General features: G+C 34.8%; 1 protein-coding gene across 1 annotated transcript in view; it reads left to right on the forward strand.

The window, feature by feature from the left end:
• The window catches only part of PLK4 (polo-like kinase 4), a 41926-nt gene extending 26902 nt beyond the window's left edge, over positions 1 to 15024 (forward strand). The window contains 8 exon segments of the mRNA XM_006903632.1: positions 249 to 351; positions 1423 to 1572; positions 2446 to 2579; positions 2666 to 2757; positions 2892 to 3039; positions 4490 to 4624; positions 13011 to 13117; positions 14922 to 15024. Coding sequence (XP_006903694.1) covers positions 249 to 351; positions 1423 to 1572; positions 2446 to 2579; positions 2666 to 2757; positions 2892 to 3039; positions 4490 to 4624; positions 13011 to 13117; positions 14922 to 15024 — 972 coding nt within the window.
• Positions 15025 to 17442: the final 2418 nt, after the last annotated feature.

Raw genomic sequence — 17442 nt, forward strand, 5'->3', positions numbered from 1 at the left:
CTTTTTTCCCTTCCCTCCCTCCCAATAGTATCCTTTAAAAATATATTTAAAATAGATTTTTAAATTTGTACTGCTTTGCGAAGAATAAGCGTTAGCAACCTAAACTTTTGGCTTGTTATAATCACTAAAAAGTTTACTTTTTAAGACTGTTTAGCCTCTTTCAATAAAATGTTATTCAATTTTAAATTTAAGCTTCACAATTTTTAGTAATAAAATAGTATTCTAACTTAATGTTGTGTTTTTGGCAGGTCACAATATATTATCCACATGATGAGAGAGGTTTTCCTCTTGCCGATAGACCACCCTTACCTACTGACAACATTTGTAGGTACAGCTTTGACAATTTGCCAGGTATGCATTTGCCAAGGAATAAATTTAGATAATGGATTCGTTTGGTTTGGGGTTTTTTTTCTTTTTTTAATTAATTTTATATTGGTTTGTTCACAAAGTTCATATACATTGTTTCATACTATTTTTCTTTTATATTGTGTTTCATACAATCATTCCCATGTATTATGTTTTAGAAAATTAATAAGGACAATGGGTATTTATATAAACTGTATACTTAATATGATAAGTTGTAAACATGTTGGCTTCCTTCAGGCTATAGATTATATGCAGGTATCTGAGCAGATGTGATATACTTTATGAATCCAGTGTTTATTATTCATATTGTGTTGTAATGGTATTTTATCCCATTAATTTAAGTAAAAGCTAAAATATCACAGATAAAATTTATGTACTTAGCTATTTATTCATTTGTTACAATGTTAAAATGTAACATGAAATATCCATGTTTTGACTCTTTGAATCATTGCTGTGCTACCTAAATAATCATTTAAAATGTTGCTAACAAATTTGACTCCTAATTAAGTTTTACAGATTAAGGAAATTAGTACCAAAAAATAAGATACACTAGAAATAGACAACAAAAACATATCTAACACTATTAGAAATCAAATCTATTGTAGTATTAAATACCATAAATTATAACAATTACAGAGAAAAACAAAATTCTTTTTTCCTGCAAATTAGGAGTACAAAACTTTATACTTTACTATCATAAAAAGAGCTGCTTTTCTTTTTCTGAAAGTCATTTGATTCTGGAAAGGTAGAAATCTATTAAAATTTTCCTGCATTCCAGAGTCAGTAATTAAAGGAAAAGACTTTCAAAATATCATGGTACAAGTTAGCGGATGTTTTTAATAACATATTTCTTAATAATTTTATTATGCTGTCTTTAGTTTCCATTGTTATTAATAAACTTATATTTTTTATTTTGTTGATTTTTATGAACTCATCCCCTGAAATGTTTAAGAACAAGTAGAAATATTAAGCTTTTATGGAATGTGCACATCAACAATTTCTTCCTTATTTTAGGTAATAATATGCTTTTTTCTCCCCCCACATTTGTCACTCTAGAAAAGTACTGGAAAAAATACCAATATGCTTCCAGATTTGTTCAGCTTGTAAGATCCAAATCTCCCAAAATCACTTACTTTACAAAATATGCTAAATGTATTTTGATGGAAAATTCTCCTGGTGCTGATTTTGAGGTTTGGTTTTATGATGGTAAGTACTATCTAAGAATGGTAATTATTTTCACCCCTATTTAGTTTAATAATTGTTTGTTTGTGTTTAATACAGCAACTATATAATATATAATATAATATATATACATATTATCTATATAGTATACTATTTATCAAATCATATTAACTACCATTTTGTTTTATAATACTTTCCTGAAAATAGTTTATCCTATAGTATGTATGTTAGTTTTCATTCCACATTTGGCTGAAGTTTAACAGCAACTACATTAATGGTCCAAAAAAGCACATTAAATAGATAACATCTTACTTGAAACTCAAATGGACATGTGCCAAATTATGAGAATCATAACTATGGCAGAAGAATAGATTGATACTTACCTGTCAGGGAAAATACCACGATCACAAAGGTGGTTTTCCCAAGGTGAGGTTTATTTGTTACGCTCCAGATGTGCTGACCCTTGCAGTTTCTCCAAATATGGGAAACTGGTCTTCATGATTTGAAGTAATGAGGACTATGTTTGTGCTTCCCCTGGTTAAAAAAAAAAATTGAACAAAAGCATCTTATTTTCCAAAGATATTCTAGAAAGTTGATTAATCTGTAAAACTCCCTGTTTTAGGGAACATATTGTACGTGTATCAATTATATTTTTGTATGAGAGCAGTAACTTTAAAAAAAAAGAAAAAGTATTGGACTTAAGCCAGAGAGATGTTGAAAAGAAGGTATATATATGCCCTCTATTTATGGAACAGTTTGAGAATCTGATTAATGGTCAGTAAGTGAATATAAATGGTACATTCATTTAGGAACCATAATGTAATGGTATGAAAATAAATCTAGATATAAGAAGATTTAAAGAAATGACAAAAGAATCATTTTATGCTTATGATTTAGGAGCAAAAATACACAAAACAGAAGATGTAATTCAGGTGATTGAAAAGACTGGGAAATCTTATACCTTGAAAGGTAAAAGTGAAATCACTAGCTTAAAAGAGCAAATGAAAGTGTATCTGGACCATGCTAATGAGGTAGGCTAACTTATATATAGCTTTTATACAAGTAATGATTATAAAGTATAGGTGAAATAATAATGGTAATCACTTTTCTGAAATAGGGTCATCGTATTTGCTTAACCCTGGAATCTGTAATTTCAGAAGAGGAAAAACGAAGCGGAAGTTCTCCCTTTTTCCCAATAATTATAGGAAGGTAAATGTTTGGAAATGTTAGCAATATGGCTAAGTTTTATAGAATTTGTTTAAAAAAATTCAGTATTTTTATTGTGAACATCTTCCAGTTTTCTGTGAATTGAAAACTTTAATTGAACTTTTCTTTTTCTTCAGAAAACCTGGCAATACTTGTTCATCTACGTCCTTAACACCTCCTCCTGTGGATCCAAATTACCCAGTGAGAGATATACCATCTTCAAATGCAGTTATCATGAATAGTGCTACTTCTTTAAAACAAGGACCAATACTTAATCCTTCCGAAGTAAGATGTGAAACTTTTTGTATTTTTAAACCCTCAGTGATTGCTCTTGGTTTTACGTGAAAATGCCTTAACTTGAAAAGGCCTTAACTTTTATGTATTTATTTTTCCTGTTTTATCCTAATCCACTTTACCTTACGCTTTCTTTGCTTATATAAGTTCTTTGAACAGGTTTGCTACATAGTTTGTCCTAGTTCTTATGGTTAATTCTTTATATAATCTTTCAGGTCTTGGGCTGTTTTTTGTTTATTTTGCTTTTAAATGATGTTTTATTGTGCTTATGGTGAAAATTAAAACTGCAACACAATTGGTAGCATATTTTTCCAGTGTGTCAACATGCTGTTTAATTGCATTCTGATTGTTCTGTATCCAGTGCTACATAGTTCCTCTGTACCCTATCTTTTCATCTTTTCATCTTAGACTGTTAATCTTTTTTTTTTTTATTTTATTTTTTTATTATTATTATTTTGTGTGCGTGTACCGTCAGATCAGATCTGACTGGTACAGGAGGATATTGCGCCTCCTTCTCCGGCAGAGCATCTGGTGGATTCGAACCGTGTTCCTCTGGGATTGCAGTGCAGCTTCTTGCCACTAGGCCACCAGAGCTCCCCAAGACTGTTAATCTTTTGATGTCATATAAATGTTTTTAAATGAAGCACCCATAGTTTGGGTAAGATCCTTTATTTTATGTACCAGTCTATTATTTTACTAAAAGGTGACTTTGAGATAGTTTTGTTTCAAGGACTAAAGAATGTCTTGAATGTCTTAGGATGTTCTTTAGTCTCAACTGGTTCAGTAAGTCTGGACAAATTTTTGTTCCACATTTTTCTCCCATTCTATCAGGATACATCTATTGTGGCTTTGGTTAGAAGTTCTATCCAGGTACTATCCAGTGCTTTTGGTCTCAGGGTAGATGAGGCCGTGGCTCATATTACCCTGTAGGCTTAATTTTTTTTCTCTGAGATTCTCTTTTTTCTCCTAATGAGAAAATAATTATTTTAGCTATTTAGATCTAAAATATTACCCCTTTGGGGTAATATGTTGTTTCATTTTCACTAATAAACATTCTGTGCTTTTAAATATCCTTTGCAGATACGTGGTTAAATAAACTTATTTCTGTTTTACTCAGTGAACTCATGATAGTAATGGCTAATGTAAACTAGCGGTGTGGAATAATTTAACTTTAACGTGTGTATTCACACACATATACTGTGATTAGCAATATGAAACAATTACACCTCGAGGGAAGATGATGAAGGGAGCAGAAAGGAAGCTTTGATTCTTCTCTCACCTCTATATTTTTCTCGGTTTTGGTAGTGTGATTTTAACTCGCATTAAAAGTTTTTATTTTCAAATGACTCTTTAAGCTAATGAAAATTGTTTTCCACTTTTGGTGAAATTGACTTCTAAAAATGCTGAATAATAATGTCTTCCTGTCCTTTACTATTTATAGATGGTTACAAATGAAGAACTTGGCCTTGCCGCTTCTAGAACCGATATCTCTTCTGGTAGCATAAAAGATTGTCTTCCTAAATCAGCACAGCTTTTGAAATCTGTATTTGTGAAAAATGTTGGTTGGGCTACACAGGTAAGAAGTGTCTAGAAAAAGGAATTTTCTCAAGTCTGAATTTCCTTTTTTTCCCCCCACAGCAAGATAATGACCACAAGATAGAAATTATTTCCAATATTTTTTTTCCACAGGAAAATGCTTATTCAACATTGTTAATATAATTTAAATAAACATTTTAATCTATTTTTTTGGACACACTTAGAAAATTCTACATGTTGATAACAGATTGTTAGATGTTGTTGTTGTCAGGTGCCATTCAAGTCGAGTATGACTAATAGTGACCCTGTCCTATCCTGTGCCATCTTCACACTTTCTGACACACTGTAACCCATTGTGGCAGTCACTGTGGCAGTCCACCTGGTTGAAGGTCTTCCTCTCCTTGTGGACCCTCCATCCTTCCAAGCATCATGTCACTCTCCAAGGAATAGCCCTTCCTAGCTACAAACCCAAAGTATGTGATTTGAAACCTCATCATTCTTGCCTCCTGAGAGCACTCTGGCTGTAATCCTTTCCAAGACATGTCTATTCATTATCTTGGGCATCCATGGGATATTCAGTGCTCTTCTCCAACACCACAGCTCAAAGGCATCAATTCTTTTTTTATCATTTTTATTCATTTTCCAGCTCTCAGATGCATAGCAAATAATCTGAAAGACAGTGGCCTTAATCATACATACTTTAGTCTTCAGACTGACATCATTACTCCTCAGTAATTTGGAGAGGTCCCTAACTGCAGATTTTCCGAGTGCAGTGCGTCTCTTTATTTCCTGACTGCTGGTACCTATGGTGCTAATTGTGGATCCAAGTTAAGATGAAGCTGTTGACAGTTTCAGTCTCCTCTCCATCCATCATGATGCTGCCTATTGGTCCAGTGGTAAGAATCTTTGTTTTCTTGACATTGAGACGCAATCCATGCTGCATTCCTGATATTCTGCAACATGTGGTTAGTCCTCACTTTGAGCGAGCAAGGTTATGTCATCTGCATAACACAGGTTATTGACAAATCTCCCTCCAATCCTTATACCACACTCCTTCATAGAGTCCAGCTTCTCAGATAATTTGCTCAGCACAGGTTGAATAGATATGGCAAGAGAATACAACCCTGGTGTACTCCCATCTCATTTTTAAACCATGCAGTGTTCCCCTGCTCTGTTCACACAACAGCCTCCTGGTCCAGGTTTAGGTTCCACATGAGCACAATTAAGTGCTCTGGGATTCCCATTCTTCTCAGTGTCAGCCACAACTTGTTATGATCCAGACAGTTAAATGCCCTTGTAGAAACAATAAAGCACAAATAGACATTATAGTAATTGGAAAATACGAGCTGGTGATGGAAATGAGTTTGGAAATAGAATGATCTTATTTTGTATTTTCAATGATTTATTCATTGTAAATACCTTTTTTAAAAGACAAACAACTTTACACCTGATAGGTGGCGTATAGGAATCAGATTGACTACATCTATGGAAGAAATTATTGGAGAAGCTCAGGGGTAGACTATGGGACAGACCATTAATTACTTATATGCAAGTTCAATTTGAGGCTGGAAAAAATTAAAATAAGTCCACAGGAACCAAGATAATAATCTTGACTCAATTCCATCTGAATTTCAAGATCACCTTAGGAATGGGTTTGAGGCACTGAACACCAATGATCAAAAACCAGGTAAGTTGTGGGATGAGTCAAGGATATTATCCATGAAGAAAGCAAAAGATCATTACAAAAACAGAGGAGAAACAAAAAACTAAAATGGATGTCAGAAGAGACTAAAATTGCACTGGAGCATTTAGAAGCCAAAACAAAGGAAAACATGCCGAAGTAAAAGAGCTGAACAGAAGTGTGTTAAATTAGGCCTCTAAAAAGAATATGGGGAGAGCTTGACGCTGTCAGACGGCTGCCACCATGAAGTTCAACCCTTTCGTTACCTCGGACCGCAGCAAGAACCGAAAATGCCACTTCAGTGCCCCTTTGCATGTGCGCAGGAAGATCATGTCCTCCCCTCTGTACAAAAAGCTGCGGCAGAAGTACAACGTGCGCTCCATGCCCATCCGCAAGGATGACGAGGTGCAGGTGGTGCGAGGACATCACAAAGGTCAGCAGATTGGCAAGGTAGTCCAGGTGTACAGAAAGAAGTATGTCATCTACATCGAAAGAGTGCAGCGTGAGAAGGCTAATGGTACCACAGTGCATGTGGGCATTCACCCAAGCAAGGTGGTTATTACCAGGCTGAAATTGGATAAAGATTGGAAGAAAATTCTTGAACGTAAAGCTAAGTCTCGGCAAGTTGGAAAAGAGAAAGGCAAATACAAGGAAGAACTAATTGAGAAAATGCCGGAGTGAATGCAACCTGAGAAGCAACCGCAGTTTAACTAGATTTCCATCTGAGTATGCGTTCTTGTGATGTTCCAAAATGACCCTCTCATTCAGAAGTGATTATAATTACAATTTTGATTCCTATTTTTAAGAATAAAAATTGGAAATGTTTTCCAAAAAAAAAAAAGAATACGGTGTCCTGGAGGCCTCATCTGACCTCTACAACTCCATAAGAGAAAACAATCCCCATCAGCAACATTCACAGCACATAACTTACTTCCACGGGGTTAGACATATCCCTGCTTTCATGTCAACGTCTGCCAGTACACCAGCCATATATCCTAGGGCTCTCTTCAGCAAGGACAGCTTGTAAAGCACAGGCCCTTCAATCTTTGGTCTCTGTTCTCTACTGTAACTGCTTCTGTTCATATGTGTCCCAGTCTAACTGATGTTTCTTGGTCTAGTTTAAAGCCTTTTGTTTTCTTTTGTTGAAGTAGAAGCAATATGGAAGGCTCTGATCTATAATCTTCATCAGCAGGTGTGTCAAGACCTATTCTTGATGATACAAGCAAGGTTGTGTCATCTGCATATCTCACATTATTAATAATTCCTTTAATCCTCATCCAGAATGCTTCTGGGATTATTGTGCTCACATTTGGGAAAGTGATGAAAGACCTCTACTTTGATCTTTTCTGTTTCCATACAATATCCCCTTAATCTGTCCTAGATACTGCTTCTTGGTCTATGTACAGGTTCAATATGAGTGCAGTTAAATCCTCTGGAATTTCCATCCTTCTCAATGTTATCTAAAATTACGAGAGCAATAAATTGACAGTGAACTGCTAGAAGTTCAGTCTGGGTTTAGAAGAGGCTGTGAGAGCAGGGATATCATTGCTGATATCAGATAGATTGTAGATAAAAGTAGAAAATAGGGGAAGAATATTTGTGGTTTTTGGCTGTGTGAATCATAATAAATTTGTGTAACATTGAGAAGAATGGGAATCTCAGAACACTTAATGATGCTCATGTGAAACTTAGATCTAGATCAAGAGGCTGTTGTGTGAACAGAGCAAGGTAACACTGCATGGTTTAAAATCAGGAAAGCTGTATGGCCTCTCCCTATACCAGTTTAATCTCTTTGCTGAGTAAATCATTCAAGAAACTGGACTATGTGAAAAGGTATGTGGCATTAGGATTGGAGGAAGACTCATCAGCAACCTGCATTATGCAGATGACACACCTTGCTTACTGAAATAAAGGAGGACTTGAAAGACTATAGCCATAATATTAATTACATCTCAACATCAAGAAAACAAAAATTCCCATGAATGAGCCAATAGGCAATATCATGATAGATGGGAAAAAGGATTGAAACCATTGAATTTGTCTTACTTGGATCCATCAGTCAAGGAGATCAACAGCAATGCTTGCATTGGTAAAGTCTTCAATCAGGGACTTCTCCAAACATCTGAGGAGCGGTGATGTCTGAAGATTAAGATGCACCCGACTCAGGCCAGTCTTTTCAATCACTAGCTGTGCTGCCGAGGGCTAGATCATGAATATGGATAACAAAAGAAGAACTGATACTTTTTAAGTGTGGTGTTGGCGAATAGTACTGAATGTCCCTTAGATGACAAAAAGAACAAATCAGTTTGTCTTGGAGAAAGTATAGCCAGAGTACCCTTTGGAGGCAAAGATGACAACGCTTCATCTCACATACTTTGGGCCTCTTGTTAGGGAGAGGCTATTCTTTGGTGAGGGACATCATGCTTAGAAAGTTGAAGAGTTGGTGATAAAGAAATTGATTGACATAGTTGGCTATTTCAGTGGCTCAAGTATGTTGGAGATGATGATGATGATGGTACAGTGTAGGATAGAATTCAGATCTTTTCATAAGGTTGCTGAGAATAATACTCGAAAACATTTAACAGCAATCTTATCCATATAATTCATTATGGCCATTACAGTCAAATGCCTTTTCATAGTCCATAAAATCCTAATACACTTCTTTCTGATATTCAGTGCTTTCAAGATCATCTAACATCAACAATAATACCTATCATTTCACATTCTCTTTTTGAATCCTCTTTTGGAATTTATGCCAATTTCTTGATAATACACTGTTGCATGCATTTTAAAATTCTCTTCAGCAGAGTCTTGTTTGTATGTGATAATGATGATACTGTTTGGTAATTTCCTTATTCTGTTGGATCACATTTCTTTAAAAAGGGACACAAAAACTGCATAAGACAATTATTGTCAAAATAGAAGGTTAACTAGTAAAACACATGGAAACCCAAGGAGGGAATGGGTGGAAGTAGAGCGGTGAAGATGAGTTTGGTCGAAACCACAGGGTTGCACAGTTTGGTGGATGGAGGGAGCAGGGGAAGGAACTGAGAAGGATCCAGGTGAAGAGACAGGGTAATGATGCGCAAGGTTCAGTGATGAGAATGATTGTATAAAACACAATATGAATGAGGAATAGTATGAAACAATATATACGAACTTTGTAAGCAAAACAATAAGGAAAAAAGGAGGACACATAAACACTAAAGAATGATAAAGTATTTCATCAAACTGCACAACAGATAAAGCTACAGGAAATTATGCTGAGTGTGACATAAGTCAGTCATAGTGCAAGAGAGGAAGACCCCCAATGATTCAGTCACTGAGGTAAGGGAGTAGGTGTGTCGGAGACATAATTGGCACAAGATAGAGCAGGGTATAGGGCTATTGTACATAGGATCTCTGTGAGTTGCAGGTAGCTCAACAGCACAAAAACAACAGAGCTATTAGGTTTTTTATGGCCACTGTTTTAAAAGCTAAGGAAAAATTTACATAATTATTCTTGGGTGGTTACCAGGGATGGAAAGAAGTAGGGGGGAATAAAAGTTAATAAATAGGTTAAGTTAAATCAGGGCAGTATAAAATAAGGAGTTGATCTACTGTTCATTCCCATCAAGTTGAAACTGACTGAACTGACCCTCTAGCATGTTTTTGAGACTGTGAATCACAGAGAAGATTGTTCATCTTTCTCCCACGAAGCAGTTGATGATTTGAACCACCAGAGAAATTGGGCCTTTGGATTAGCAGCGCAGCTCCCTAAAGACTATGCTACTAAGCTCAGACCTTATAATTAATTACATCGTCGTCATTGTTGTTAGGTGCCATTAGATCAATTGTGACTCATTTGTAATTAATGTTATAAAACGTGAGTGATTTAAAAATCAATGTGATTTGTAAACTTGCACTCAAAAAAAGAAAAAGATCACAAATTGGAAATTGTTCCTATCAGTTGGCCAGCTACATATCTTCCAAATATGTTGACATAAGTGCATGGGTGATTCAAGTGTTGGATTTGTTTTGGGTATTTCATCTGTTCTTGGAGATCTATTTTTCAGTAATGCTTTCAGTACAGCATGGATTTTTCCCCCCTTTAGTATCATTGATTCTTAATTATAAACTTCCTTCTTAGATGGTAGCAAGGCAGTTCCTTACGGCATAATGAATTCTTTCTACCTGTATTCCTCTATCTTTTTTTGATGTTTTCATCTGTCATTTAAATTTTTTTTTCTATATAGGTGTTCAGTATTGCAACTCTGGGCTTAAATTTTTTTTTTCTTCAGTTCTTTCAACTTGGGAGATGCTGAGCTTTTACTTCTCCTTGGGTCATTGCATGAGAATGGTTTTATTCTGAAGCTACCCTTTGAAATCTTCAGTTCAACTCTATTATTTCTTCCATCTGCTTTAGCTTGTGTAAGTTTTAGAGCAAATGTCGCAATCTCTTCTGACATCAATTTTGAGCTTTTTTCTGTCTTGTCTTTTTTATTTCTTAGTGTGTGATGTCCTTGTTGGCATCCACAATTCTGGTCATTTGTGTTCGGTATTTCATATCTGTTCTTGAACTGCTGTCTAAATTAAAGTGCAATATGCGTCAGGTTGTATTTTGACTGTCATGGATTTGAATTTTCTTAAGCTCCAACTTGAACTTGCATGTGAGCATTTGATGATCTGTTCTGCAATCAGCCCATGGCATTGTTCTGATTGATGACAGCAAGCTTCTCTGTGGTCTCTTTCCACATTTGAGTCCTGAGTATTATACCCAGCAAAGTAAAGTTTATTTGAATCCCAACCCACTGCCATCAGGTTGATTCTAATTCTGATTCATAGCAACCTTTTAAGACAGAAATGTCCATAGAGTTTCTAAGATTATAATCTTTACTAAAGCAGACTCTTTGAGATTTCTCTGGCAGGAGATCAGGTAGGTTCAAACCACCAAAACTTTCAAGTTGATTTAGCCCAGTGCTTCATTCTCTGATCCAATAGAAATCTTTCATCTGTGTGAACCTAACAAAAAACCCTACTGCCATCCAATTGGTTTCCACTATGGCTACCATCCATCAGTTTTCCAAAGCTGTAAATCTTAATGGGTAGTGACTGACTAATCTTTCTCCTGTGCAGCAAGTTTTGTATTCGAACATCTAGCCTTTCATGTAGCAGGCTGGCACATAAAGCATTAACTATGTCGCTGGGGACCCTCTCTATGTGTATTGCAACAGTTTATTGTGAAAAGGCATTTTGAATTAATAATTCACTGGTCTCACAAAACTCTGTGACGTGATCTCTGGTGTCATTTTTATTGCCAAACTCATTTTCCAAATGCCCATCATCCTCCTGTTTCAGCTTTCACTTTTAAATCACCAGTAATTTAGCAATGCATTTTAACTGTATGTTTGATCAATTTCAGACTGTAGGAAGTTGGCGAGAATCTTCCATTTCTTCATCTATGGCATTAGTGGTTGGTGTATAATTGAATAATAGCTCTCTTAACGGGTTTTCCTTATAAGGGTATGGATATCATTCTACTAACAGGGGATCTCTTGTGGCTTAATCTCTGGTGGTAAGGAGTTGCACTGCATTAGTTGCTCCACAGAGAAATAGGCAGTCATGTCATTTTTTCCCTCTGCTGGAAGATCAGCCAAGAGTCAGTTCCAGCTCCTTGTGCATGACAACAGTAGGTTGTAGTTCAAACTAGATCTTGAGATGTTCTTTATGACAATAAATTTCATATAGTTCCAGTTCAATTTGCCATTTCTGGCATAGTAAACTATCTGATTGAGTCAAATACCAGTCCATTTTAGCTCACTGGTGCCTAGAATATCACTCTCTAAGCATTCTGTTCATATTTGACAGCTTGCCGTATGTTTCAAGTCATACTTTAATGTTCTGTTTGGATTATCAGTTAAATGCAGCTGGTTCTTTTCTAGTCTTGTCAAATCAATAAATGGCAGTATTCCATCCACCTAATTAAGGCTGACTCTTTCTTTGAAAGGCAGCTCTTGTCCAGTTGTATTTTGAGTTTCTTCTAACCTGAAGAGTTCATCTGGTACTGTGTCAGACAAAGCTCTGCAACTATTACTAAGATTTCTGTAAGTCAGTTTTTTAAAAAACCTTATCTCCAGGTTCCTCCTAAGCTGTCAAAGTGTGGAAGCTAAGCTGAAACCTGTCTACCTTAAAATGCCAGGGACATAACTTCCAATATCCCAGCGATGTATAAGCCACCATAATATATATGACAACTAACTGGCAGACAAGTGTTGGTACAGTCTTTTTCTTAGCAGTGGAGAGTTTGATAATAAATCCAGGTCTGTTGATTCCATTGTCCTTTGTTCCCTTCTAAATATCAGTATCATGGGGATCAATTTGAAAAGCTGAAAGGTAAAGTTCTTAGGAACAGAGAACTTTAGTGGTCTAAGGACAGAGAACAGGGTAAATTTCTGTTTTAAGAAAATGTTGCTGCTGTTTCTTAAATTTCTTAGTATGTGAAAAACGGAAAAGACTCCAATTAATAGATAGGATACAGAATTTATATAGAAGATTTTCTATTTTCATATAATGCCCTAGCTATTAAAGGATTATTCAGAAAAAAAAGAATATGAGTAGTCTCAATGCTATCATCATAGCCTCAAATATATAGTCAATAATAAAAGAAAAACCTGAAAGTAGTTTATTGGTTTTAGTGATGTTAAGCATGAGTACTTTTAAGGACCTGAGACACTCTAACAACTTTTTATGCTTGTTCTTTTTCTAGTTAACTAGTGGAGCTGTGTGGGTTCAGTTTAATGACGGATCCCAATTGGTTGTACAGGCAGGAGTGTCCTCTATCAGTTATACTTCACCAGCTGGTCAAACAACTAGGTAAGTTCTTAAATGATTGTGAGATTCCTTTGCTATAATTTGCTTGCCCTGTATGTTGAAGTCAATGATTTAATAAAGTTACTATTTTGATAATGTTCATGCTGTATTTAAAGCATTATTTTTATCCATTTACAGTCTTTTTAAATTTATATTTTGCTTTTGACGCAGCGCGAGGGCGACGCATACTTTAATGCAGGGCAAGTGTGATAGTTCATCCACTCCAGGTGGTTAAGATTCTTTGTGGCCTTATTACTCCAGAGCCTAATTAGATTAGATATATGATTCCTTTTCAGAAGTCATGTACTTCTGAATTCAAAGTAATATTGACTTAAAAAGTTGATTGCCAGGGGAACTCTGGTGGCCTAGTGGTAAGGAGCTGCAACTACAATCCCAGAGGCACACGATTCAAATCCACCAGATGCTCTGCCAGGGAAGGAGGGACAATCTCCTTCTGTACCAGTCAGATCTGATTTGACGGTACACTCACACAAAAATAATAAAAAAATTTTTTAAAAAGTTGATTGACTTAAAAGGACTTAGAAATAAAGAATCTTTGTTTGAAGAAAAAGACTATTCTGCCAGAAAGCAATTAATGTTTTAAAAGACTTTGATGAATGTATATGTTCATTCTATATGAAAATGTGTGCCAAACATGATGGTAAAAGTGAGTATGCTGTCAATGGGGATAAGGTATAGTTTGATTTCTACATTGCAGTACATAGCTTTCTAAGAGAAATGTAATACTGATAATACAACATGTTACTTGATAAGAAGTATTTATATAGTAAATATTTGACAAACACAATTTACCAATATTTAGAAATTGGATTTTGTTAAATATATATATACACACACACACACATGCAGTGCTCTAAAAAACAAAGAAAAACTATTCTTCTGATGAGAAGCTTTCTTAGAAATTATTTTTAAAGACTAGAAAATGGAAAGATATAAATATTAAATGATTAGAGCTAGTATTTCAGGGGTAACTCTTCAAATTTTATTTAGGTTGCTCATTCAAAAATTGTCAACATTTTAATAAATATAGATCCAGAATTATACAGCTTAGAATTTATTTTCTAATTAAGACCTTTTTTTTATTAAATTTTATTAGTTTTAATGAACATTTACAGAGATTTTGGGTTTTCATTCATTCATTGTTGCACTGTTTGGTTCAACATAAGGAAAACAATTAATGTAATTCATCACATCAACAAGGCAAAGAACAAGAACCATATGGTCCTATCAATTGATGCAGAAAAAGCCTTTGACAAAATCCAACACCCTTTCATGATTAAAGCACTCAACAAAATAGGATTAGAGGGTAATTTCTTCAACATAGTAAAAAGTATTTATGAAAACCGAAGAGCCAACATTGTTCTTAATGGAGAGAGGTAAAGGCATTCCCTTTAAGAACAGGAACAAGGCAAGGATGCCCACTATCACCTCTCTTATTCAATATTGTTTTGGAAGTCTTAGCAATAGCAATAAGACAAGAGAAGGGAATAATTAAGACCTTTTATTCAATGAAGAATTAATATTTTCAGCTTTCTAGAAAAGTAATAAAGCTATTCCAGTTTTTGGGTATGATTTTACTTTTATTATTTAAATGCATTTAGAAATTGGTACATTTTAACAGGAAACAAATAGGTTATGCCAATAATGCTAATTTTATTGAGATAACTAATATCAAAATATTGTATCATTTTTCTGAAATTTCTTATCATTAAAAAATTACTGAAATATATAATGTATAATTTGTTACTCTCATGAGAAAAAATGAATTTTCTTTTGTTTCACTTAGGTATGGAGAAAATGATAAATTGCCAGAATACATCAAGCAGAAATTACAGTGTTTGTCTTCCATTCTTTTAATGTTTTCTAATTCAACTCCTAGTTTTCGTTGATTAAAACTCCTATAAGACATAAGTTTAATAAATAACTTTGTTGGCTTTCAAGTAAAGTGACTTTTTATTTAATAACTTCTTCAGAAAGCCTTTCTACTAAAGAGAATTTTTATCTGTACTCTACAAATGTATTTGAAACAGGAAGTGAAACCTGAATCACTTTAAAAATGTGTAGTGGTCACAGAATAGAATAGACTGGAAACCTAACTTTTTTCTTAAAACATTCCCCTAAGCTTATTATGTTCATATGTTTGTATTAGACAATCTTTAAATGCAAAAATAATAGTGTGTGCTATATTTGTGGTTTTTATTTTCTATGCTTGTCAGACATGTTAAAGATCATGGACAAAACATGCTGGAGTTTTAGAACATGTAAATAATGTATATTTATGTTATAAGTAATAACATATGTAAAAATGTATATATGTTTTATATTTATTTTTGTAGCATCCATTTCTAATGAAATATTTCTGCAAATACATTTTATAAAAAATAAATGCAGTCATAAGATACTTCATCTTTTGATTTATTTAATTCCTTTTTAAAATAAGTGACTAATAAACTTATTTTTTTGTCTTTTACTGCCTGTGTATATCAGAGGAGCAGGTAAATTTTTAAAATTACTTTGTAAATACATTATATTTCTACTCTTATCAGAAAAATATGTATTTAATAGCTTATACCTTTTAACCATGAAGAACTTAACAATGCAATTGGCTACTATAACAAAAAATAATAGTAGAACAGACATTTCTAATTTTAAAAACTAAGCAGAATACATGATCATGAAATTCAGATGGCATTGATTCAAGATCATATCTTGGTTCCTGCAAACTTATTTTCTTGAGCTTCAATTTGAACTTTCATATGAGTAATTGATGATCTGATGATCCACAGTCTGCCTCTGGCCTAACTTTTAGGGCTGATATTGAGCTGCTCCAACGATTTCTTCCACAAATATAGTCAGTCTGATTCCTATGCTGCCCATCAGGTGAAATCCATGTGTAAAGTCATTTTTTGTCTTTTAGAAAACGTCTTTTCAATGAATAGATCATTGTAAATATAAAATTCATTCATTCTATCTCCACCCTCAATTCTATCACCAAGCCTGTATTTTCTAACCACTGTTCCTTCTTCATTGTTTCCTAATTTTGCATTCATTAATGAATCCTGATTGCATGTTTGGTCAATTTCAGACTGCAAAATTTGATAAAAATTATCAATTTCTCCCTGTGTAGGAGCATATATTTGAATAATAGCATGTATATAGAAGCATGTATTTGAATAATAGTTGTGTTAATGGTCTTCCTTGTATGCATATGGATATTATCCTATCACTCATCACATTGTATTTCAGGATAAAACCTAAAATAGACTTTTCGACTGTGAATGCAACACCATTCTTCCTATGTTTTTCTTTGCATGCATAGTACACCATATGTTTATCTGATTCAAAGTGGCCATAGATGGTCCATCACATCTCACTAATATCTAGTCTGTTGATATTCATGCATTCCATTTCATTTTTAACAATTTCCAGTTTTCCAGCATTCAAGCTACATACATTCTGTGTACCGGTTTTGTTAAGTAATGTTTATTATTGATTTTTCCTCACTTCAACTGACTTCCAATCTGGGCTCTACCACCACATTACAATAACTGTCCTTTTTGTTTAGTGTTCATAAGGTTACAAAAGCCATTTATTTAGGAAGTAGGTGGCCATCCTGCTTCCTAGTCTGTCTTAATCTGGGAACTCCACCAGAACCTGTCCTCTGTGGGAAACCCTTTTGGAATTTGACACACTGGTGGCAAAGATTTCAAGTATCACAGCAACCCCAAGTAATCTCAGTACAGTAAACTGACAAGTGCTGTACCACTTACAACAACATTCTCTCCAAACACATTTGATTACTAATACAGTTGTTGTTGTTGTTGTTCAGTGCCTTCGAGTCGCAGGCAACCCTGTGAAGGAGAGTCCTCGACGCTTGGTTGCCTTTCATCTTCTCTCCAGATTCATAGGGTTTCCAGAGGCAAGCTATTATGGAAGTGGATGCCACTCCTCCTTCCAAGCTTGTTTTAATCGGGGAGCTCCACCCCACCCTCTGTCCGCATTGGGTAGCCAGTCATTAACCCATTTGACACACCAGCGTCACAGTGTTCAGCCTCACAGCAACCAAAAGTGAACACAGAAACACCCAAATATTTTAACCCCACCTTTCGTGTAAATCACAAACACCCACCAGGAACCAACTACGCCAAGCTAAAGGCTCAGTCACGGGTAGGCCATAGTCTTTCCAATTACTAGCTGTGCATCCAAGACCTGGACAATAAATAAGGAAGACAAAAAGAACTGATGCTTTTCAGCTGTTTTGTTGGAGAAGAGCACTGAACATCCCATGGACAAACATGTCTTAGAGA

Source organism: Elephantulus edwardii, unplaced genomic scaffold (genome assembly GCF_000299155.1).
Source record: "Elephantulus edwardii isolate Elephantulus edwardi_28Jun2011 unplaced genomic scaffold, EleEdw1.0 scaffold00058, whole genome shotgun sequence".
Classification (NCBI taxonomy): Eukaryota; Metazoa; Chordata; class Mammalia; order Macroscelidea; family Macroscelididae; genus Elephantulus; species Elephantulus edwardii.